General features: G+C 35.0%; 4 protein-coding genes across 4 annotated transcripts; 1 reads left to right on the top strand and 3 right to left on the bottom strand.

Moving 5' to 3' along the window:
• Positions 1-1,239: 1,239 nt before the first annotated feature.
• Positions 1,240-9,586, top strand: LOC132170176 (cytochrome b561 and DOMON domain-containing protein At5g47530-like). Its single transcript, XM_059581067.2, has 4 exons — positions 1,240-1,863; positions 2,327-2,581; positions 2,698-2,936; positions 9,529-9,586. Exons 1-4 carry the CDS (start codon positions 1,240-1,242, stop codon positions 9,584-9,586), a joined length of 1,176 nt encoding a protein of 391 aa, XP_059437050.2.
• On the bottom strand, positions 3,663-7,719 carry LOC132170673 (inositol-phosphate phosphatase). Its single transcript, XM_059581738.2, has 12 exons — positions 7,558-7,719; positions 7,386-7,441; positions 7,219-7,269; positions 6,738-6,818; positions 6,496-6,599; positions 6,316-6,400; positions 5,832-5,886; positions 5,680-5,723; positions 4,681-4,749; positions 4,492-4,592; positions 4,299-4,355; positions 3,663-4,003 (listed from the first exon to the last, which is right to left on the bottom strand). Exons 1-12 carry the CDS (start codon positions 7,568-7,570, stop codon positions 3,907-3,909), a joined length of 813 nt encoding a protein of 270 aa, XP_059437721.2. The 5' UTR covers positions 7,571-7,719; the 3' UTR covers positions 3,663-3,906.
• Positions 9,587-10,235: 649 nt separating the features above from the next.
• Positions 10,236-14,289, bottom strand: LOC132170728 (inositol-phosphate phosphatase). The gene is made up of 12 exons (XM_059581812.2): positions 14,131-14,289; positions 13,959-14,014; positions 13,792-13,842; positions 13,311-13,391; positions 13,069-13,172; positions 12,889-12,973; positions 12,405-12,459; positions 12,253-12,296; positions 11,254-11,322; positions 11,065-11,165; positions 10,872-10,928; positions 10,236-10,576 (listed from the first exon to the last, which is right to left on the bottom strand). Exons 1-12 carry the CDS (start codon positions 14,141-14,143, stop codon positions 10,480-10,482), a joined length of 813 nt encoding a protein of 270 aa, XP_059437795.2. The 5' UTR covers positions 14,144-14,289; the 3' UTR covers positions 10,236-10,479.
• Positions 14,290-16,016: 1,727 nt separating this feature from the next.
• Positions 16,017-22,940, bottom strand: LOC132172212 (Mo25 family protein). Its single transcript, XM_059583673.2, has 11 exons — positions 22,603-22,940; positions 21,264-21,428; positions 20,908-21,026; positions 19,793-19,867; positions 19,419-19,512; positions 18,815-18,874; positions 17,888-17,956; positions 17,539-17,637; positions 17,074-17,118; positions 16,880-16,982; positions 16,017-16,378 (listed from the first exon to the last, which is right to left on the bottom strand). The coding sequence occupies exons 1-11, from the start codon at positions 22,720-22,722 to the stop codon at positions 16,305-16,307; spliced, it is 1,023 nt and encodes a 340-aa protein (XP_059439656.1). The 5' UTR covers positions 22,723-22,940; the 3' UTR covers positions 16,017-16,304.
• Positions 22,941-23,890: the final 950 nt, after the last annotated feature.

Genomic DNA, 23,890 nt, shown 5'->3' with positions numbered 1-23,890 from the left:
TCACTATGCAGTTTGAGCTTTGTTCAATCCTCTATATGAACAGCAATGATCTTCCCCTTTTCCCCCGCTCCCACTTTGAATAAAATAAAATAAAAAAAGAAAAAAAGAACAGCAATGATCATCCCCTTTTCCCCCACTCCCACTTTGAATAAAATAAAATAAAAATGAACTGCAATGATCTTAATTGAAGGAAAAAAAAAAAAAAAAAGCCAAAAGATATATTTATTTATTTATTTATATATATTTTATATAAGGCCAAAAGACGGTTTTAGATATCGCGCAAAGAGCATACGTGATCGCCCAAGATCCTGCGGTGTTGTCGTTTTGTGTCAACTGTCAACTGCAGACATTACAAACTCGAAAAAAAAAATATCATAATATTGCGATCAAAATTCAGTATTTTTAATCACGAAACTTCCCGTGCCCAGCTTTTGGTGAAGATTACGAGAGAGAAACGACAACGTTATGCGGCTACACGTGAACACCAATGGCTGCCTGCAGCCTCCATGGGCATTCTTCCAGCCTGCCCTGGAGACTCAACTATAATTTTTTTTATTAGGGGCTTAAAAAATTAATAAATAAATAATTAAGCCTTGTTTTTAATAGAGTTTTTTTTTTTTGTCAATTTAGTGTATCAAATCAACATCTCTTTAAACATTTGAGAATTACATGTTCTATTAAAAATACATGATATAATTAAAAATGCATGTAAGAATCTCTTGTTCTAATGACTTATATAATTCTAATAGACCAAAATTATGTTGATGCGAATTTGACACGAACCAATATGAAATTAACAAGTTAAATTCGAAAAATTTAACTAGTTTAATTAAATGAGTTGAGTTAGGATTAAACCATATAGTCGTATACGACACAACTCAAATCTGACACGCAACGTTTAGGGTTGCCAATTTTTGACAAGGCTAGTAAATCTAATACAAAATTAGTTAATTAGGGTCGAGAAGTCTAACACGTTTAATTAAATTAGTTAAACACTTGAGAAACTGCAAACCGTGTGTATTTCATGAATCATGGGGGTGTAGTTGAGTCTGGCAGAAGCAGGTGTACGATTTCGTGGAAATGGAAGCTCCCCAACAGAAAGGCCTACAGCAAACTCTTATAATAATCACCTCTAATTTCCATTATCCCAACGCATCCTTAACACCTGTTTCTGTTTCATTGCTGCTTAACTTAGTCTCACCATTATTATCCCTGCAGCCTGCATGCAGGCGCGCGAACATGTTCAGGCGTGTGCTTGTAATTTCCTCTCTTCTTTTGTCTCTGTTTCTCTCCTCCTCCTCCTCCTCCTCCTCTGCTCAAACATGTGAGATGTACGGCTTCTCAAGCAACAAGGTCTTCAGCTCCTGCTATAATCTCCCATGTCAGAACTCTTTCCTGCATTGGAACTACAACTCATCCTCTGGAAGCCTCCAAATCGCTTTCAGGCATCTAATGCTGACGTCCAGATGGGCTGCGTGGGCCATCAACCCCAATGGCTTACAGTTACAGACCGCCATGATTGGAGCACAAGCAGTTGTTGCTTACCAGCTAACCAATGGAACCATGAGAGCCTACACTTCCCAGATCAAAAGTTATGCCACCACCATGCCTGAGGGAAATCTGATTTACAATGTCTCTGATTTGACGGCAACTTATGCAACTAATGAGATGATTGTTTATGCCACCTTGGCTCTGCCAATCGATACCACCACTATCAACCAGGCTTGGCAAGAGGGCCCCGTTACAAATGAAAGTCCAGGAGCTCATTCTTTTGAAAATGATAATACTATTTCCTTCGGGACCCTCAACCTTCTTTCCAGGCAGTATGCAAGAGCGGAAAAATTACAAGCCTTCAGCAAAAATGTGAGTAATTGAGTTTCTTTTACAACCAATTCTGGGATTTATAAACATCTAAATCATCAGTTATCCCAAAAGTTTAAGCTAATAGGAAGTTTTTAATAAGTGAGGCCCAATACGTGAAATATTTAATTTAAATAGGGGTGATTTAACGGAGTCAAGATTCGATCCCAAGACCTTTGGCTCTTCGAACCTTGACTCCGATACCATGTTAAATCACCAGCTATTTCTAAGCTGATATGAAGAAATAAATTTATTAACTTAATCATTACTTTAACAGATATGCCGATAGTTATCATGTAAAAGTAAAACCTTTGCATGGATTGCTCAATTTTTTTTTTCTCATCCTCTCTGTTTTATGTTTAAGGTATTTCTATTTGAAATCAAATCTGGCATGACTCTGTTTTGGGATTTCTTGTTTAGAAACTAGAAAGTGTTGTTCATTGCTCTTATTGGAATGAAATTTCAGCTGCATGGAATGGCAAATGCAGTAAGCTGGGGTATCTTGATGCCTGTTGGTGTGATGATAGCAAGATACGCTAAGGTATTCAAATTTGAAGACCCTGCATGGTACAAAATTCATGTCATCTGCCAGAGCTCAGCTTATGTTGTTGGAGTTGCTGGATGGGCAACTGGTGTTAAACTCGGCAGTGACTCTACATGGGTCGAATACAGAGGGCACAGAATACTTGGCATTCTCATTTTCATCCTTGGAACACTTCAGGTACCCAAAAGATCATTCAATGTTATTATTATTATTTTTTATATAGATTTGGTATAAAATTTTGGCTATTTAATTATGTTTAGCTTAACTAAGAGAAAGATTTGCATTGTGTTTAGGTGTTTGCTTTGGTTCTAAGGCCCAAAAAGGATCACAAATACAGATTTCACTGGAAAATATGTCACTATTCAATTGGATATCTTGTTATTCTTCTCGCCATCATTAACATATTCAAAGGATGTAATATTTTGAAGCCCCAGAAGACATATAAGAATGCATACATTGGCTTCATTGTGGCTTTGGCTGTCAGTGCTGTGTGGTTGGAAGTGTTTACTTGGTATGTTTTTTTGAAGAGGAGGTCAGAAAGTACTGCCAAAAAGCCTCAGGGATTCAATGGAGCAAATTGGAGCTAATGGTTAGGTTGTCCGAATTTTGAAAGATAAAAAAAAAAAAAAAACGTACAAAGAGAGTTGCGAAGGCTCACCTACCCGAGCAAATGGGTCTAACATCTTAAGTTGTCCGAAGCAAATGGATCTCGCTGCTGCGCTTCCTCTTCTCTTAAGCTGCATGAATTTTTGTGAAGTTCGAGAACCCAAACATAGTTTAATTAGGCTATTTACATACACTTATTTTATTCATTTTCTTTTTACCTCTATGCTGTTGTACCTTTTTGTAAATTTATGGATGAGGGCATTTAAAGTACCCCATATACGGAGACTAGAGGTGATTATTCATAGAGTTATACAGATACATGTATAAGTTACTTCATATTATATTATTTATTATTACACCTATGTTTTGTCTTGATTTACTGATTATTTCCATCTCATTTCCCTGTTTCATGCTATTTTATATTCAACTTTATGAAATAACTAAGCATTGATTCTTTACAAGTGTAGCAGTTTATATGAACCCCTTCCTGGATTAACAGTTGCATTAAAGTAGTCACAGCTTTTGAGAACCAGTCAAGCCCATTTCAGGTATAGAACATTTTGTAATTCAATAATGAGAAAAAAACGAAGGAAACTTATATAAACTGGATGCAACTATAATGTTAAACCAATAACTCTCATGGTAGACGAAATAATTTAAAGCAAATTTATATAACCAACCATGTGAGCTGTCATATCAACTGATTCCACAAAGAACTTGGCACAGTAAGGCCACATGAGAACTTGAGGAATCACTGAATTTATCAACTATCTCTCAGCAAATGGAACATGAAGGAATTATAAATAGGCAACCATTGATGCCTTTTGGAACATGGGAATCAAACAAAACTAGATTGAAGAAACTGCATTCCAGATTTCATTGATCAATGTGTTTTCTCATTCGGATTGCCGCAAAGCCTCAACAAATGCATCCTTGACGAGAGGGTTTGAAGCTGCTACTCGCTGGGCTGTGATGTCAAAATCTTTACCAGATCTGATGGTAACAACAACCATCAAATGTTAATATAGGTAAAATATTTGAAATTTTCTATAATTGTGAATGCTTCTAAAGTTAAAAGGCAAACATGTTTATCATGGCCTGAAAGTTGTGCACTTTGCTAAACCAACCCATTGCATGTCCAACTCAGGAATTGATATGTGAAAGCTCACAAGATGAAGATCAATGCAAGTTGAAGGTTACAATGGAAGAATGCTGATCCTCTGCAGAACCTTCCATATTCCCTTTATCAAGAAAACAAGAAGAATGCACATTTAAGAATGTTACTTACGGATCATATACAAGGCCTCCAGCTTCTGTTACAATCACAGCACCGCCTGCCACATCCCTGAGTACAAAAGCAGACTATGTCAATCACAAGTCATGCCAAACCTCACTTAAAACACACAATATTAAACCAAGAAGCAGACTATCTAAATCATGGATCACACCAAAGACCTCGCTGAAAAATTACAATATCTTACCAAGGACCCCCAAAGCCGAGTTCAAAAAATAGGTCAAGCCTTCCACATGCAATTCCACAGAGATTTAATGCACAAGAGCCACTCATTCGAAGGGATCTCACCTGATCAAAAGAGAAACTAGTATCCATAACAAACAGCAATGCAATGTTATAAAATTCAATAGCTTCTGAGGAAAGTTTATAATTTTACCTTGGAAAGTAGGCTATTAATCCTATTTGTAGAGGCATCCAATGTTGACTTGTCACGTTTTGTCCCAGCCTGCTCTTTCAGGATAAATTTTGATTAGTGTTGAAATTTTTATGAATTCAATGCAACACAGTGAAATCTGAAATACATTCTGAAAGCATGTATTTCTGAAAGACAAATTTTGATAGCAATGCATGTGCGTGTGTTTCTGAGATGCACGATTTTGGATTTTAGCTTCTCGCCTAATCTAATACAATGGAAAGACGGTACGAAGCAGGTTTTGTACATTCACTTGCTATCAAGCAGGGGCACATTATATGTATGCTCACTGGTGTTCTTCAAAAATAACTAAACAAATAAGTGGCAAGTCAGGTTGTAACATTGAAGTTTTTTATTACCAATACCAAGTTACTACCCAACTAAAGAACACCAGCTAACATAACTGCAAAATTTGTACTTGTGATTCCGCATTATATCCCTATCCATGGACATTGAATGAAAGAAAATGGCAGGGCCACCACATTCTAATATAGCATATTCTTGATGAGTACTATCATAGACATATTTTATTGTTCCTTTTCCCACTTTCTCCCCTTTTTCCTATTATTTTCGGTTTATGGACAAGGATCAGGGCGTACCATAGAATAAACTAGTTCCAAGATTTGGAACTGACTTCAAAAGTTTATGGTGACTTTGGCCAGAGTCTTATTTTGCTTGATCTTTAGCTTAGTGGGACATTAAAAATCTGAAGCGTCGACTCCAGACCCCTTAGACTTTTAAGATTGTTGGCTCATGATATGATGGAAAAGTACTACAATTCCTAAGGCTTAGAAGAAGATGAGATGAGACTTTTAAAAGTACCCCAGTGACAAGCATCGACAACACTTATGATATGATGGAAAAGTACTACAATTCCTAAGGCTTAGAAGAAGATGAAAAGCATAACAACTTTCGTCTAATAGTCTTGCATCAAAGAATCAGTTCCGCTGTATACTCACATACCTCAGTTGCAAGGAGAGACTTCACAAGTTCACTTTGAGATGATGCTGCAACATTGTAAAATATAAGCATGTCGCTGTTAGAGTTTCCTAGGATTAAAGAAAAAAGTGAGAGAGAAATGCGCAAAACCAAATGATTAAGAAAAGCAATCTCGCCTTTTATAGGGTTCCCATTCAGAAAAGCACCTTTTCCATGGATGCCAGTAAAAAGCTACATACCATAAACCCAAATTTACAAATAGTTTAGCCAGTAGTACTTATAGAAACACGTTTATGAACTATCAAATTCAAAGAGAACCACACGTGCCCTGGCAACCAGGTGCTCAAAGAGGCCCAAACACCTAGTCAGCTAAAAAGAAAAGTCAAAATGTCGATCATACGAATCTCTGACCTCCAACAGGTCAACTTGATCAGATCAGAGTATGACGGAGAAAACACTGATATTGCTCACTGACAATTATGTTAAGTGCTCCTCTGTCTGTACATACAACAGTCCGACAGCATAAAGCTGACACACAAATTCAGTGGACATTTTTCACGGGCTAAAGTGGATGCGGCCGTGTATAACTCTATGGCATTGACAGAATGGTCATTGGTTGACCACTTATGTTAAAAATACATGGAGAATTAGAATTCTCACCTCATCCATTATTGGATTGTAAACAACACCAACTGTGGGAACCTTTCCAATTGTAAGCCCAATAGAAACACACACAAAGGGAAACCTACAAATAATTAAGTTGCGACAGTAAAAACAATGAACATGACTGAATATACAAACAAGAAAGGATCACCAACAATCTGAGAAAGTGATATTTACCCATGGACAAAGTTAGTGGTTCCATCCAGAGGGTCAACTATCCATGTTGGTTCATCAGTCAGATCCACAGCACCATAGGCAGCAGAAGTTTCTTCACCAATGAACTAAGAGAACGCCAGTTGGAGCCAGTAAGAAATTATTCAGAAAGAAAGGAAAATTAAAGGTCATTCTTAGGAGGTAAATACTAAATTTTGATCATTAATTGTAACTTTCTTGACGCATAAAGAAGAATAGGTGTTAACCTTATGTGTGGGGTAAAGCTGCTTGAGATGACTGAATATGAGATCTTCACATGCCTTATCAGTTTCGGTAACCAAATCCACCTGCACTCCATAACATACACTTTAAGATTACAAGTTGCTACTTCTCTAAATTCCTTTTTCCATCCTAAATCTTTTTTTTCCCCTAAATAATATCCCTCACTTAGACAATGCCTATTTAACAAACTTATGGTTCAAAGAATCAAAAGGAACCTGTCCACACAATTCTTCATCTTAAACTATCGACACTGTGCTACCATCCACTCACTACTATCTCATCAACACTTGTAATTTAGTTCTAATAATTTACTGGGCATGCTGCATGTGTATCAAACAACATTTATAATTCCATAACTTGTAATGATCAGATAAGAAGCCAAAAGAGAAAAAGAAAAGCATAAGATTTGGCATACCAAGTATAGAAGAAAAAAACTAAATAAAACCTCCAAAACTAAAATCATACCACGCCTTTATGCTCCACATGTTTGGTTTTATAGAACCCATCACGAATTACCTGCAAAATTCAACATTTATGAGTCTCCATAGAAAAAATGATGAGGGAAATGAAAATACATATTTAAAAAGAATTTTTTTTTTTTTTTTTAAAAAAAGGACTTTGAATTAACAAACCTCGCCAGCCCTCTTCGCTGCATCGACAGCAGAGGCGAGGAAGTCTGAGAGCGAATCTGAAACTCATAGAATTTGGAGAAAAAAAAAATAAAAAATTAGTAAATAGATACCAAAGAAAAAGAAATGCATATAGAAAGTGTGTTTGTGTGAGAAAGAGATTGATGGGTCCTACCATTTTGGGCCATTTTTGAAGTGTGTAGAAGAGAGAAAGAGAAAGAGAAAGAAAATGAGGGAAAGTTAGATGAGTCGATGACGATGATATGAAAGGCTTTGCCTTTGTCTCTGATCTTTCACGTAGCACGTTCTCAAGCCTCAAGCAACAAAAACAAGAAGAACCATGTGTCCCATGTGGAATAGGATCGTCGCCATTTCAAAATCCTTTCATTTTTTTTATTTAGTGTATTTTGAAGGGTATTGTATTTAATGCACTACCATCATTAAAAATTTTAGACAACACTACCCTTCAAAATACATTAAATAAAAAAATGGAAGGATTTTGAAATAGAGAAAATCCTTTTCCATCCCATGTGCTTTGCTTATATAGAAAATTAATTTGGAAATTTTTCTTTTATATATATATATATATATATATATATGTTCCTCCAGTTGCTGAGATTCACTGTAAATCTATAATGCCTTGTTCATAATAAAACGTGTCGTTTTAGCTTGTAAGGCATCCTTACTGCTATCATAAAGAACTACGAATATGCTTATTGGATATTCTTACCACCAATTAATAGTCAGTTCCTCCTCTTTAGGACTCTCATCTTCGTTGCTCTTCACAAATTCATTCTTTTGTGACTATCTTAAAGCATGTTTATTGTTTAGTACACAGAATAAACCTCAAAATGAAGTGGTTTTTCTTAAGAAATAATCTTTTTTTTTTTGGATTCTTTAGCATTTTTAAATGTTCATCTCTTAATAATTTCTTTGTTTTTTTTTTTTTAATATTTTTTAAAAAATAAACAGATGTGAATGTGTCATATAAACAATAATGTTAAGAGATAGACACTTGAGAATGTTGAATATTTTTTTTTTTTTTTTTTTTTAGTTGTACACCATTTGTGAGACTGATTATTCTTCTAAAAAATAAAATGAATAACTATTCGTGGAAAATCAAAATGAAGTTTTTCAAAAAAAAAACTCATTATTTTTTTCTCCAAACCCAATTCATGTAAATTGATATAAGGAGCATATAGTAATAGGTGTGGTACGGAAGAAAAAAAAGAAAATAAAATAAAAGGTGAATAGTATTTGAATCCAGAGAAATTGGAAATATGTAGGAAACTTCGAGTTGTACGTGTTAGTTGGGGAATAAAGACAATGTGGACTTGTTGGATTGGTACCCATCTAAAGACTAAAACTGATGCTTTCAGAACAAACGGATGATACCTGTGAAGTGGGTTTTACAAGACGAAGAGGAACATGGTTCCTGAATCCTGCTTCGTATGATTGAGATGATGAGGGCCATCAGGGGGGTGGGGTGGGGAATATGCCAAGATGCTGCTGCCTCGTGAGTTGTGAGGGGGACATTGTCGTATGTTGGGACACGTGTTCCTTTGTCCCTGCTTTGGGCACCTAAGCCAAACCCATCATCAGCAACTCAAACTAACCTAAAGGGTTTATTAAAGGGATTATAAACCCTTTTTTTTTTATAAAAAAAAATTAATATATATATTTTTAATATAAGTAATGCAATCTCATTCAGAAAGTGCATAAGGGTGCAACCTCGATACACCATAAATATACAAGAAAACCCTCTTATCAATAAAAAAAAAGGTTTAAAAAATCAGAAAAACTATTAGAAAGCAAGCTATACTGTACTGCAATCCATGCATATAACACGTAGAATATAATCCTTTTTAGCTTCACTACTTAAGTCTATATCTTCAAAGCTTCGTGTGTTCTACTCTCAATCTCTCACACTTCCCGAAAAGGATCACAAATACAGATTTCATTGGAAGATATGTCACTATCCAATCGGATATTTTGTTATTCTTCTCGCCATCATTAACATATTCAAAGGATGTGATATTTTGAAGCCCCAAAAGACATATAAGAATGCGTACATTGGCTTCATTGTGGCTTTGGCTGTCAATGCTGTGTGGTTGGAAGCGTTTACTTAGTATGTTTTTTTGAAGAGGAGGTCAGAAAGTGCTGCCAAGAAGCCTGAGGGCTTGAATGGAGCAAATTGGAGCTAATTGTTAGGTTGTCCAAATTTTGAAAGAAAAAAAAAATCATACTAGAGAAAGTTGCGAGGGCTCACCTACCCGAGCAAATGGGTCCAACATCTTCAGTTGTTCGAAGCAAATGGATCTCGCTACCTCTTCTCTTAAGCTGCATGAATTTTTGTGAAATTCGAGAGCCCGAACCCAGTTTAATTAGGCTATTGACACTCTTATTTTATTCATTTTCTTTTTACCTCTATGCTATTGTACCTTTTTGTAAATTTATGCATGAGGGCATTTAAAGTACCCCACGTACGGAGACTAGAGGTGATTATTCATAGAGTTATACAGATACATGTATAAGTTACTTCATATTATATTATTTATTATTACACCTATGTTTTGTCTTGATTTATTGATTATTTCCATCTCATTTCCCTGTTTCAAGCTATTTTATATTCAACTTTATGAAATAACTAAGCTTTGATTCTTAACGAGTGTGTTTATATGAACCCCTTCCTGGATTAACAGTTGAATTAAAGTAGTCAGAGCTTTTGAGAACCACTCAAGCCCATTTCAGGTTTAGAACATTTTGTAATTCAATAATGAAAAAAACGAAGGAAACTTATATCAACTGGATGCAACTATAATGTTAAACCAATAACTCTCATGGTCGACGACATAATTTAAAGCAAATTTATATAACCAACCATGTGAGCTGTCATATCAACTGATTCCACAAAGAACTTGGCACAGTAAGGCCACAGGAGACCTTGAGGAATCACTGAATTTATCAACTATCTCTCAGCAAATGGAACATGAAGGAATTATAAATAGGCAACCATTGATGCATTTTGGAACATGGGAATCAAACAAAACTAGATTGAAGAAACTGCATTCCAGATTTCATTGATCAATGTGTTTTCTCATTCGAATTGCCGCAAAGCCTCAACAAATGCATCCTTGACGAGAGGGTTTGAAGCTGCTACTCGCTGGGCTGTGATGTCAAAATCTTTACCAGATCTGATGGTAACAACAACCATCAAATGTTAATATAGGTAAAATATTTGAAATTTTCTATAATTGTGAATGCTTCTAAAGTTAAAAGGCAAACATGTTTATCATGGCCTGAAAGTTGTGCACTTTGCTAAACCAACCCATTGCATGTCCAACTCAGGAATTGATATGTGAAAGCTCACAAGATGAAGATCAATGCAAGTTGAAGGTTACAATGGAAGAATGCTGATCCTCTGCAGAACCTTCCATATTCCCTTTATCAAGAAAACAAGAAGAATGCACATTTAAGAATGTTACTTACGGATCATATACAAGGCCTCCAGCTTCTGTTACAATCACAGCACCGCCTGCCACATCCCTGAGTACAAAAGCAGACTATGTCAATCACAAGTCATGCCAAACCTCACTTAAAACACACAATATTAAACCAAGAAGCAGACTATCTAAATCATGGATCACACCAAAGACCTCTCTGAAAAATTACAATATCTTACCAAGGACCCCCAAAGCCGAGTTCAAAAAATAGGTCAAGCCTTCCACATGCAATTCCACAGAGATTTAATGCACAAGAGCCACTCATTCGAAGGGATCTCACCTGATCAAAAGAGAAACTAGTATCCATAACGCACAGCAATGCAATGTTATAAAATTCAATAGCTTCTGAGGAAAGTTTATAATTTTACCTTGGAAAGTAGGCTATTAATCCTATTTGTAGAGGCATCCAATGTTGACTTGTCACGTTTTGTCCCAGCCTGCTCTTTCAGGATAAATTTTGATTAGTGTTGAAATTTTTATGAATTCAATGCAACACAGTGAAATCTGAAATACATTCTGAAAGCATGTATTTCTGAAAGACAAATTTTGATAGCAATGCATGTGCGTGTGTTTCTGAGATGCACGATTTTGGATTTTAGCTTCTCGCCTAATCTAATACAATGGAAAGACGGTACGAAGCAGGTTTTGTACATTCACTTGCTATCAAGCAGGGGCACATTATATGTATGCTCACTGGTGTTCTTCAAAAATAACTAAACAAATAAGTGGCAAGTCAGGTTGTAACATTGAAGTTTTTTATTACCAATACCAAGTTACTACCCAACTAAAGAACACCAGCTAACATAACTGCAAAATTTGTACTTGTGATTCCGCATTATATCCCTATCCATGGACAGTGAATGAAAGAAAATGGCAGGGCCACCACATTCTAATATAGCATATTCTTGACGAGTACTATCATAGACATATTTTATTGTTCCTTTTCCCACTTTCTCCCCTTTTTCCTATTATTTTCGGTTTATGGACAAGGATCAGGGCGTACCATAGAATAAACTAGTTCCAAGATTTGGAACTGACTTCAAAAGTTTATGGTGACTTTGGCCAGAGTCTTATTTTGCTTGATCTTTAGCTTAGTGGGACATTAAAAATCTGAGGCGTCGACTCCAGACCCCTTAGACTTTTAAGATTGTTGGCTCATGATATGATGGAAAAGTACTACAATTCCTAAGGCTTAGAAGAAGATGAGATGAGACTTTTAAAAGTACCCCAGTGACAAGCATCGACAACACTTATGATATGATGGAAAAGTACTACAATTCCTAAGGCTTAGAAGAAGATGAAAAGCATAACAACTGTCGTCTAATAGTCTTGCATCAAAGAATCAGTTCCGCTGTATACTCACATACCTCAGTTGCAAGGAGAGACTTCACAAGTTCACTTTGAGATGATGCTGCAACATTGTAAAATATAAGCATGTCGCTGTTAGAGTTTCCTAGGATTAAAGAAAAAAGTGAGAGAGAAAAGCGCAAAACCAAATGATTAAGAAAAGCAATCTCGCCTTTTATAGGGTTCCCATTCAGAAAAGCACCTTTTCCATGGATGCCAGTAAAAAGCTACATACCATAAACCCATATTTACAAATAGTTTAGCCAGTAGTACTTATAGAAACACGTTTATGAACTATCAAATTCAAAGAGAACCACACGTGCCCTGGCAACCAGGTGCTCAAAGAGGCCCAAACACCTAGTCAGCTAAAAAGAAAAGTCAAAATGTCGATCATACGAATCTCTGACCTCCAACAGGTCAACTTGATCAGATCAGAGTATGACGGAGAAAACACTGATATTGCTCACTGACAATTATGTTAAGTGCTCCTCTGTCTGTACATACAACAGTCCGACAGCATAAAGCTGACACACAAATTCAGTGGACATTTTTCACGGGCTAAAGTGGATGCGGCCGTGTATAACTCTATGGCATTGACAGAATGGTCATTGGTTGATCACTTATGTTAAAAATACATGGAGAATTAGAATTCTCACCTCATCCATTATTGGATTGTAAACAACACCAACTGTGGGAACCTTTCCAATTGTAAGACCAATAGAAACACACACGAAGGGAAACCTACAAATAATTAAGTTGCGACAGTAAAAACAATGAACATGACTGAATATACAAACAAGAAAGGATCACCAACAATCTGAGAAAGTGATATTTACCCATGGACAAAGTTAGTGGTTCCATCCAGAGGGTCAACTATCCATGTTGGCTCATCAGTCAGATCCACAGCACCATAGGCAGCAGAAGTTTCTTCACCAATGAACTAAGAGAACGCCAGTTGGAGCCAGTAAGAAATTATTCAGAAAGAAAGGAAAATTAAAGGTCATTCTTAGGAGGTAAATACTAAATTTTGATCATTAATTGTAACTTTCTTGACGCATAAAGAAGAATAGGTGTTAACCTTATGTGTGGGGTAAAGCTGCTTGAGATGACTGAATATGAGATCTTCACATGCCTTATCAGTTTCGGTAACCAAATCCACCTGCACTCCATAACATACACTTTAAGATTACAAGTTGCTACTTCTCTAAATTCCTTTTTCCATCCTAAATCTTTTTTTTCCCCTAAATAATATCCCTCACTTAGACAATGCCTATTTAACAAACTTATGGTTCAAAGAATCAAAAGGAACCTGTCCACACAATTCTTCATCTTAAACTATCGACACTGTGCTACCATCCACTCACTACTATCTCATCAACACTTGTAATTTAGTTCTAATAATTTACTGGGCATGCTGCATGTGTATCAAACAACATTTATAATTCCATAACTTGTAATGATCAGATAAGAAGCCAAAAGAGAAAAAGAAAAGCATAAGATTTGGCATACCAAGTATAGAAGAAAAAAACTAAATAAAACCTCCAAAACTAAAATCATACCACGCCTTTATGCTCCACATGTTTGGTTTTATAGAACCCATCACGAATTACCTGCAAAATTCAACATTTATGAGTCTCCATAGAAAAAATGATGAGGGAAATGAAAATACATATTTAAAAATAATTTTTTTTTTTTTTTTTTTAAAAAGGACTTTGAATTAACAAACCTCGCCAGCCCTCTTCGCTGCATCGACAGCAGAGGCGAGGAAGTCTGAGAGCGAATCTGAACCTCATAGAATTTGGAGAAAAAAAAAATAAAAAATTAGTAAATAGATACCAAAGAAAAAGAAATGCATATAGAAAGTGTGTTTGTGTGAGAAAGAGATTGATGGGTCCTACCATTTTGGGCCATTTTTGAAGTGTGTAGAAGAGAGAAAGAGAAAGAGAAAGAAAATGAGGGAAAGTTAGATGAGTCGATGACGATGATATGAAAGGCTTTGCCTTTGTCTCTGATCTTTCACGTAGCACGTTCTCAAGCCTCAAGCAACAAAAACAAGAAGAACCATGTGTCCCATGTGGAATAAGATCCTCTCCATTTCAAAATTTCTCAATTTTTTTCATTTAGTGTATTTTAAAGGGTATTACATTTAATGCATTACTATCATTAAAAATTTTGGACAACACTACCCTTCAAAATACACTAAATAAAAAAAATTGAGAAATTTTAAAATGGAGAGGATCCTTTTCCGTCCCATGTGCTTTGCTTATATAGAAAATTAATTTGGAAATTTTTCTTTTATATATATATATGTTCCTCCAGTTGCTGAGATTCACTGTAAATCTATAATGCCTCGTTCAGAATAAAACGTGTCGTTTTAGCTTGTAAGGCATCCTTACTGCTATCATAAAGAACTATGAATATGCTTATTGGATATTCTTACCACCAATTAATAGTCAGTTCCTCCTCTTTAGGACTCTCATCTTCGTTGCTCTTCACAAATTCATTCTTTTGTGACTATCTTAAAGCATGTTTATTGTTTAGTACACAGAATAAACCTCAAAATGAAGTGGTTTTTCTTAAGAAATAATCTTTTTTTTTTTTGGATTCTTTAGCATTTTTAAATGTTCGTCTCTTACTAATAATTTTTTTTTTTAAGAAAATAAACAGATGTGAATGTGTCACATAAACAATAATGTTAAGAGATAGACACTTGAGAATGTTGAATATCATTTCTTTTTTCTTTTTTGGTTGTACACCATTTGTGAGACTGATTATTCTTCTAAAAAATAAAATGAATAGCTATTCATGGAAAATCAAAATGAAGTTTTTCAAAAAAAAAAAAAAAAAAACCTCATTATTTTTTTCTCCAAACCCAATTCATGTAAATTGATATAAGGAGCATATAGTAATAGGTGTGGTACGGAAGAAAAATAAAATAAAATAAAAGGTGAATAGTATTTGAATCCAGAGAAATTGGAAATATGTAGGAAACTTCGAGTTGTGTAAGTTGGGGAATAAAGACAATGTGGACTAGTTGGATTGGTACCCATCTAAAGACTAAAACTGATGCATTCAGAACAAACGGATGATACCTGTGAAGTGGGATTTACAAGAGGAAGAGGAACATGGTTCCTGAATCCTTCATATGATTGAGATGATGAGGCCCATCAGGGGGGGAATATGCCAAGATGCTGCTGCCTTGTGAGTTGTGAGAGGGACATTGTCGTATGTTGGGACACGTGTTCCTTTGTCCCTGCTTTGGGCACCTAAGCCAAACCCACCATCAGCAACTCAAACTAACCTTTCCCCTTACTCGTTTATTAAAGGGATTATAAACCTTTTTTTTTTTTTAAATGCAATCTCATTCAGAAAGTGCATAAGGGTGCAGCCTCGATAGACCAGAAATATACAAGAAAACTCTCTTATCATAAAAAAAAAAGGTTTAAAAAATCAGAAAAACTATTAGAAAACAAGCTATAATGTACTAGAATTCATGTATATAACGCGTAAAACATAATCCTTTTTTAGCTTCACCACTGAAGTCTATTATCTTCAAAATTCCGTTAGAATTCATGTATATAACGCGTAAAACATAATCCTTTTTTAGCTTCACCACTGAAGTCTATTATCTTCAAAATTCCGTGCATTCCGCTCTCAATCTCCACACTTCCCGAAAATCTTACCATGCTCACGCTCCACCTGGCCCTTCCCAACTCACCAACTCTCTCACATAACCCACTCAACAACACAGAATGAAATAAAAAATAAAAAATAAAACAACACAGAATGAAAAAGGTGGCACACTATAACTTGGTTAAAGGATTCAAACATCTGCATTAGTTTAAGTGCTGCATTAAACTAACTTCGTCGGCTTATTTATCTACCTTTTACAGAAGTATATTTAGATTACAGAGCAGGATCATTAGAAACTAGATGGTATAAATTAAATAGAAAACAAGGTCTCTTGCGTATTGATAGCGTGTCGTGCTGACAGCTGTAAGACTAAAGATTCACAATTGAGTCACAAAGACTCCAATGACTGACATACAACAAAGCTCGCTCATGGGTGGTCTCAAGGCTCTCTAGGTTCCAGGGAAGCAATTTCTCTCACAACTTGAGCTTTGTCAGCCTCAAACTCTTGATCCTCTGCAACAAAAGTTAAAAAACATAAAAATTACTGTAAACATGGTGCCAGCTGCCACACCAACTCTCACATATTGTTAATAATAAGGAAATACTACAGTTTACCCTTCCAAAGTTGATAGCAATTTTCAATTCAAACACTAAAGTTTCAATTTTTACAATCCACTCCCACAAAGTTTCAATTTTTTTTCAATTCGACTAATATTATTCCAAAATTCTCATATTGCCCCTAATTTTTTTTTTTTTAAAAAAAAAAATTTATGAAGAAAATAAAAATTTTGGGAGTGTAAAAATGGCCAGATGGAAATTTTTTTTTAAAAAAAATAAAAAAATAAAAATTAGGGGCAATATGGAAAGCTTTGGATACATTTGGTCAAATTGCAAAAATTTGAAACTTTGGGGGGTGGATTGCAAAAATTGAAACTTTAGTGTTCGAATTGAAAAACGCTGTCAACTTTAGGGCGGTAAACTTTAATTTTCCCTAATAATAATGTGTCTTTCTACCTTTATCAGTTTTGAAATCAGCAAACAGCCTTAGAAGCTTGCTTCTATTTGCAATAAGTATGCCGATGATGTCAGTAGGCTTGTTTTGATTAGCAGCAAATAGCTGAAAAAATGTGAAGATGTAAACATAAATAACTGAAGGAGCACTTGAAAGTTCGTTAGTTCAAAATGCAGCCTAACCCAAAATATGGTACCTTAAACACATGAAAGGCTTCTATTTGAATGCTCTTGCTTGTCTCCTGCAAAAAAAGGGAATCCGCTATATAACACATGAACATTCACTTAAATAAGATAAAACTTTTCTTTTGGGTGGTCAATAAAACTAAGATGAGTACTCTTCCTTTTTCTTTTTTTTTTTTAAGGTAAAATGAGATGAATATTGTTCTTATTTATATATATGTAGTAAAAATAAAATAAATACTCTATTTTTTATTTTGGGCCATCAAATATGACATCAGTAGTTCATCACAGAATCCATAAGGAATATCTTAGTGGTTTGAAACGTGACACTTGTCTAGAAGTGGAGATGGTACCATCTAGGCAAGAGGTACATGGGAAATAAAAAAGTTGACATCTGTGTAAGAGGGCCCATAAAAGATGAAAACATTACCATCTCATTTAAAGAAAAGATGATATATTATTAGGCAAGGGTATCATACTCTGAGAAGATTCATAAGAATCCTCAGGTTGTCCCTTGAGCTCACATATCGTGTCATTACGGCTGAATTTGAACGATCCAATAGTATATCTCCCAAAAGCTGTAACAAATAAAAAAGCCTTTTCAGCAAATAATGTAATGTCAGAGTTACCAGCAGCAGTTCATGAAGACCAACAAGCAACGCAACCTTCTATGGATAAAATTAAAAAAAATAAAAACATGGATTGAAAAAATAAAATCTTTAGGAGGGAAAACAAATCCCTTGGCTCAACCTACACATTTTCTTCCTTTATATTTTATCCTTTTTTTCCTTTTAAATATTTGGGCCAAATGTCACGTATTTGTCATACCTTGATAGCTTGTCTTCTGGTGATGTAATTAGAAGATTCCAGTAGCTTTGAATTATACTCTGCAAAAAACTGAAAACAGCAAAAGAGAATGGAGAATAAGTCATGACCAATCAGACACCTTAAGCTTCCCTACCCTGCCGGGTGACAAATTTGGCTCCAAGAATATTTGGTTAAATGATTAAAATTTACCCTTCCCTATTTATTAGCTAAGACTTTTAGAATAACTGGTAATTTATATAGGTACCAAAGAAGATTGTCCAGAGTTCTTTTTTTTTTTTTTTTTTTTTTTTTTTTTTAATGAATGTCCTAAGTTCAAATGTTGTCTCCACTATATGCTTCCCATTCAAAGTTAAAAATTTCATATGTTGAACCCTGTCCTTAAAGGAAAGACTAGGCCTGTACATAAGGGACGTGTTAAAATATTTAGATAAACCATTAAATCCACACTTATCCATTAGCCAAGATTTTTGGGACAGATTGTAAATTAGCATTCATCAATAGAAGTTCCTAAACTTTCCTCAAATATGAGATCTCTAGGGACAAATGAGCAACAACGAAGAGCCAAGGAATATCAAATCAAATTACTATTCATAAAAAAAATAATAATAATAAATAAAAAAAAAAAAAAAAAAAAAGAATATCAAACCACTAAAACAACCAAGTGGAAGAAATAAGCTCTTCACCTCCATGATACGTATGTATTTTGAGACCAAGGAAAGCAACAATGTTGTCTAAAATGTTGTCTAATATCACAAGATCACGGCCTAGTTGACATTATAAATGTTCTTCCCAATTCTTATTTCCTACATATATAATTAAGCACTCTCGATATGCTCTCTAATGAGTGCACATCACCACATACGCTTCTTGTCATCTCCAAGAGTGTGGTTGTGTATTAACACACAAGAAAAGTGAAACAAAACTTACCCAGTCATAATTCTTAGAAAGAAACTCAGCAACTGTCGATTTATGCCTTGTCAGGAGTTCCTGCAAGAAAAAATGTTACAATAGCATCAGAACAACCCCAGTCCAAGTGTGATGTTGTAAGCACATGACTCAAACAAAAGATACATAACAAGCCCCAATACTGCCAATGACAATTTAAAAAATCTCTTAATTATTATAACAAGCAAACCCATGCAGACTTCTGCAATATAGAGCTTCTATAGAATTATAATATAAGAGAACTATGGGCCAAGAGATGCAATATTTGAAAGAACAACAACACTAAATACAAATACAGAAAAGTATTCAATATGTACAACTCTTTGGAGGAATGGAATGCAACAATTGGGAGACTAGCTAAACCTGCAACATCATCCAGTCCTAACTTCTTAAATAGGATTTTTTTTTTTTTTTTGATAAGTTAACTCATAAATAGGATAATAATTATAAAAGCACAAACCAGACTGCAGAGAAGTAGTTTTCTTAATTTTTTTTTCTTAAAAAAATAAAAATAAAAAAAGAACTCTGAAATCAAAATAGAAACAAAACTGATGATTAATGAGTGGTACTGCCAGTTGGGCTCGACCTTAAAAGTTGCGGCAGCATCTGCAGCAATGTCGAAATTTGGAAGTTGAATATAATCAAAAAACTTCTTCATGTGCTGAGATTCCAAAACATATCTGCAATTAAACCAGAAAGATCCAGTAAGTCATAAAGCTCACGCCAGACAAACATCATCAAGAAATCAGCTTTTAACAATTTGAAAGTTGGCCAAAATAGATAGATCTAACAGGGAAAAATGCATATCAATTACAGCTTCATAACTACATCAATTTGATAGACATGCCAAGAACTTCGTCCAAGAATGATATCTACTGGATACAATTACCAACAATATAATTTTAAGAGTTTATTGATCCAATAGTTCAAAGAGGTAACAAGCAGGTTCCTTTTGCTCACCTTGCAACACTCTGGTGACGTATGCACTCCCTCAGCATTGCACCATAGTGTAGAGCCATGTCTGTGTTTTCATACCTAAAAGAAACAACATTCTACCATTAGAAGATGAAGTCTAACATGGGCCAATTAAAAAAAAAAAAAAAAAGAGTTTAAGAACCCTAAAAAGAAGCCTCAGAAGAACAGATTATAGCAACTCAAAATGATTGTCTAACCTAAATACTTATGAAAGGGCATCATGAATGTAGCATCTAACAGCAGCGTGAGTGCTGATTTTTTTTTTTTTTTTTTTTTTTTTATTATTATTTTTTTTTAAAGATTTGTAAGTTACATGCGCGCCCGATGGGACTTAAACCCACAACCTCACCCTCCACCTTGCTACAAAGGAGGAACTACAATTTGAGATAAAGCTCATTGGTGTGAGCGCCAATAATTAAACTAATTCAATAAATAAAAATAAATAAATAACCCACAGCCATAACACAAAATTTCTCACTTTCCATTCTATTTTTCCAGTGAAATCCCTCCCCTGCCCCCAACATTCCAAATAAGAAAAATGAATCAGAAAAAGAGGCTGAATTTTAACCTATAGGGGTGCTTGGCAAGCCAGAAGCCTTGGTTTGGACAAATTTCGAAAACAGGAACTTGTTCTTAATTTGATGTTTTGTTCTTAAAATTAAAAGCTTAAAATCAAACGATACAAAGACCAGATCCTTGTTTGGTTTGTGAATCTAGCATAGACAAACTGCTTAACACTTTTTTTTTTTTTTGATAACGTAGGAGAACTACTTAACACTTATAACTCAAACCACTTGGAGGTTCAGTTGATTTGTTTTTTTAGGGCAGGGTCATAACCAACTTGAACCAAATCTTTGGTTTGCCAATAGACGAAATTCACATGAACTTGGTCAATCAGGAAGACATTATTAGTTTTCTCTGAAGGTTTAATGGAATCAGCTGACCATGGAGTAATCCAGAGCAAGGATGTGACAATGTCTAGTTCAAATAGGAACACACTATATCATTATCATTACATGGATCTTCAAGACCCAACCAGAAGGACATCATCATGGGATAATAAGCTTAACAATTCCAAACCTCTTATGAGAGTGGCTTACCCTGATATCAAGACATCCATTAGATCTATGTTTGCTTCCAAGTAATCAGATGCAATTAATCTTGATTGAACTTGTTGCCTTTGCAAATTTGCAACAACTTGAGTGGCATCTTTTCGAGCCTACAAAAGGTAATCCTTGTCAAAATTAATACCAAGCAATGCTTAGTAGAGACAAACACGCATTAGCAGTTTTTGACCCTTGAGGATTTGTTGCCAGGGTACTCCACTATATTTTCCTTGCCACAACTCCTCTACTGAGAGCAAATGAATCTGAAGAAAACCTCGCAAACTAAATGTAACAACTCTAGTAGATTGTCAAAATACGAGCTCTCACTATAAGAATCAAGTTATGCTTACCTCCAAATTCAATTTTGGAAGACATAAAATCAGAAGCCGTAGCGTATTCTCTTTGAAAAATTCATCGGTCAGTTTTGCACAAGCTTCTGCAACTGGCTCTGATTCGCTATTGCCATAAAGAATTGACTTTAGCTCCCTGATATTTTTACCCAACTCTGACATCTGCTGAGAAATGCAAAATTGAAAAGCGAGGTAAATTTCACACAATAGCAAATCAGAGTGCATTAAATAGGTCGAGCACTCACCTGAGAACACTTAAAAATATGTGCAAACTATAATTAAAAAGATTCCAAAACTCTAGCACCATATATAATTGTTCTCAAGCACATTTATTCATATTTTCACTATCTCACTTAAATTAAATGATAAATAAATTTCTTATATTAATCACACAGTTTAACTTTAAGCTAATGTCTATACATATCAAACGTTAATGTAAAAATTTCAGCACACACAAACTCGATGGCAGTCAGATTAGCTGAATATTCAGTTAAAGAACTTCAACCCAAGTCATGGTATGGCGCACATATGACCACCAATTACACGATAAGGATCATGCATTAAATTTTCAATGTCTTGCAACCGCAAATTAGATGCAAGCGAAATCATGGCTGACCTATTCTAGGTTTGCACGAAATGGAACCTTAAGATTGAAAAGCTACAAGATTGCTGCATTCCGCAAATCAACAATTTAAGATTCAACTACCCACGCGATAAACAAAACATTAATAACTAAACAAAAAATAAATGAACAAAAAGGTAATGAAAAAGTCAAATTCATTTGAAATTTACCTATACCTAAGCGACTGGTTTTGATGATATTGGCGAAAATAAAACAAGAAAACAAAAGCGAATATCGGTCACGCATAGAAAAATTAAAAGTAGTAAATTGAATTTTTCTAATAAAATGCTCTGACACAGCGAAATTCAGCTTTTGGATTTTACATACTCCATCATCTAGAACCAGAAATTAGAACAAAAACCCAGTAGGTGAGCCAAATTCTACTATCTACCTTGATTGAGGTACAAATTTTTCAACTTTCTATCAAACAAACCAACGCAACATAAAAACAATGTTACGCACTCCATCCTCTAGAGCCAGAAATTAGAACAAAAACACAGTAACTGAGCCAAATTATGCTATTCATCTTGGTTGACGTAAATTTTTTTCGTTCTTAACTCAAAACCAAATCCAAATAAAGATTTCAAAAGGTTCACTTTTTTAACAAATTAACAGCAAAAGATCCTCACAATCCAGCACCTATCCGGATCAGAAAATCCGAACCGGCTTAAATCGGACTCAATCAATATGCGTAGATCCGAATAGCAAAACACGAACCTTCTCCTCGCGTTTGCTCTCGCGGGTATCGGAGGCGCGCTGGACGTAGAGGAGGAGATCGCGGGTCTGCCGTACAACTTCGGCGGGGGTGCGAGGCTTAGACTTGAAGAGGCCCTTCATCTCCGACGGAAGTACCGGCTTCTTCTCTACCGGCTTCTTATCCTTCTGTCGATAGAGACCCTTGGCCTCCGCCGATGGATTCGACGCACAATTTCCTATTTTATCTTTCTATTAGGGTTTCTGCTCTCTGTGTTACTGCCTAACTTTGGTGTCACGGACAAAGATGACGATGCCAATGTCACACAGCTAGAACGAATTCGTGTGCGTGTTTGAGCGTGTCTGTGTGTGTAATGTGTATAATATTTTCCTTCAATTAAAAAATAATAATAATAATAAAATAAAATAAATGAGTCGGTCCCCAATCAGAACGATTTTCCGTTGAGTTGTTTGCTAAATTCTGTAACCTTGTAAAGATCCAGCGGTTTAGCTTTGTGTTCGAGATGGATTCGAAATAGTGACGTGATCCCAACCGATTGAATTATCTCTTGTGTTTGACGCTAACTATAAGATCGTTGTGTTTGTGTTTTGAATAACTTAAAGAAATATAAGAATTTGGAAATTACTTCAATTATCTAAAAAATATAAAGATAATCCACTGATAAATACTAGAAACAATAATTAATGGAATAATAAATGACCTTATCTCAACAAAAAAATAGGAGAAACCCCATTCAAAATATTATTTTATTTTGCCTAATTCACCTTTGTTTAGTATAAACTGTACCATAATGAGATAATGGTACAATAAAAATGTAATTTTGAATATTATTTTTCAAAATATATAATATTTTGTATTATTTTTATAAATTTTTAATAAGATTATTGGTCTGTTTAGCCAAGTGGCTATAGGCTGTAATTGAGGACTAGGTGATGACTCACATATAGCCAAGTAAGATCTCGACCTGAATTATTTAAAAATTAAAAATTAAAAATTAAAAAATTAAAAGAGGTCTACAACTTTTGTGTATTTTAGTGATTGGTCCATTGATATAGACACTTTTGTTTGCGTTAGTGAAAAGGTTCATTATAGGTTTCATAGGGGCATATCATTTTCACACGCTCTTAAAAAAAAAAAAATTAATTAATTTAATTGATTAATCTTAAAAAAATATATATATATCTAACCCAATTTGAATGGAACTCGTTTGCAATTAGGACTTTTCGGACCTACTCCTACAGAATAAACTCTGGTTTCATGCATCGCACTCTTGAAAGTTTTCTTATACAG

Source organism: Corylus avellana, chromosome 1 (assembly GCF_965113065.1).
Source record: "Corylus avellana chromosome 1, dhCorAvel1.hap1.2, whole genome shotgun sequence".
Taxonomy (NCBI): domain Eukaryota; kingdom Viridiplantae; phylum Streptophyta; class Magnoliopsida; order Fagales; family Betulaceae; genus Corylus; species Corylus avellana.
The sequence above is the reverse complement of the archived record's forward strand: the minus strand, read 5'-3'. Positions and strand labels throughout refer to the sequence as shown.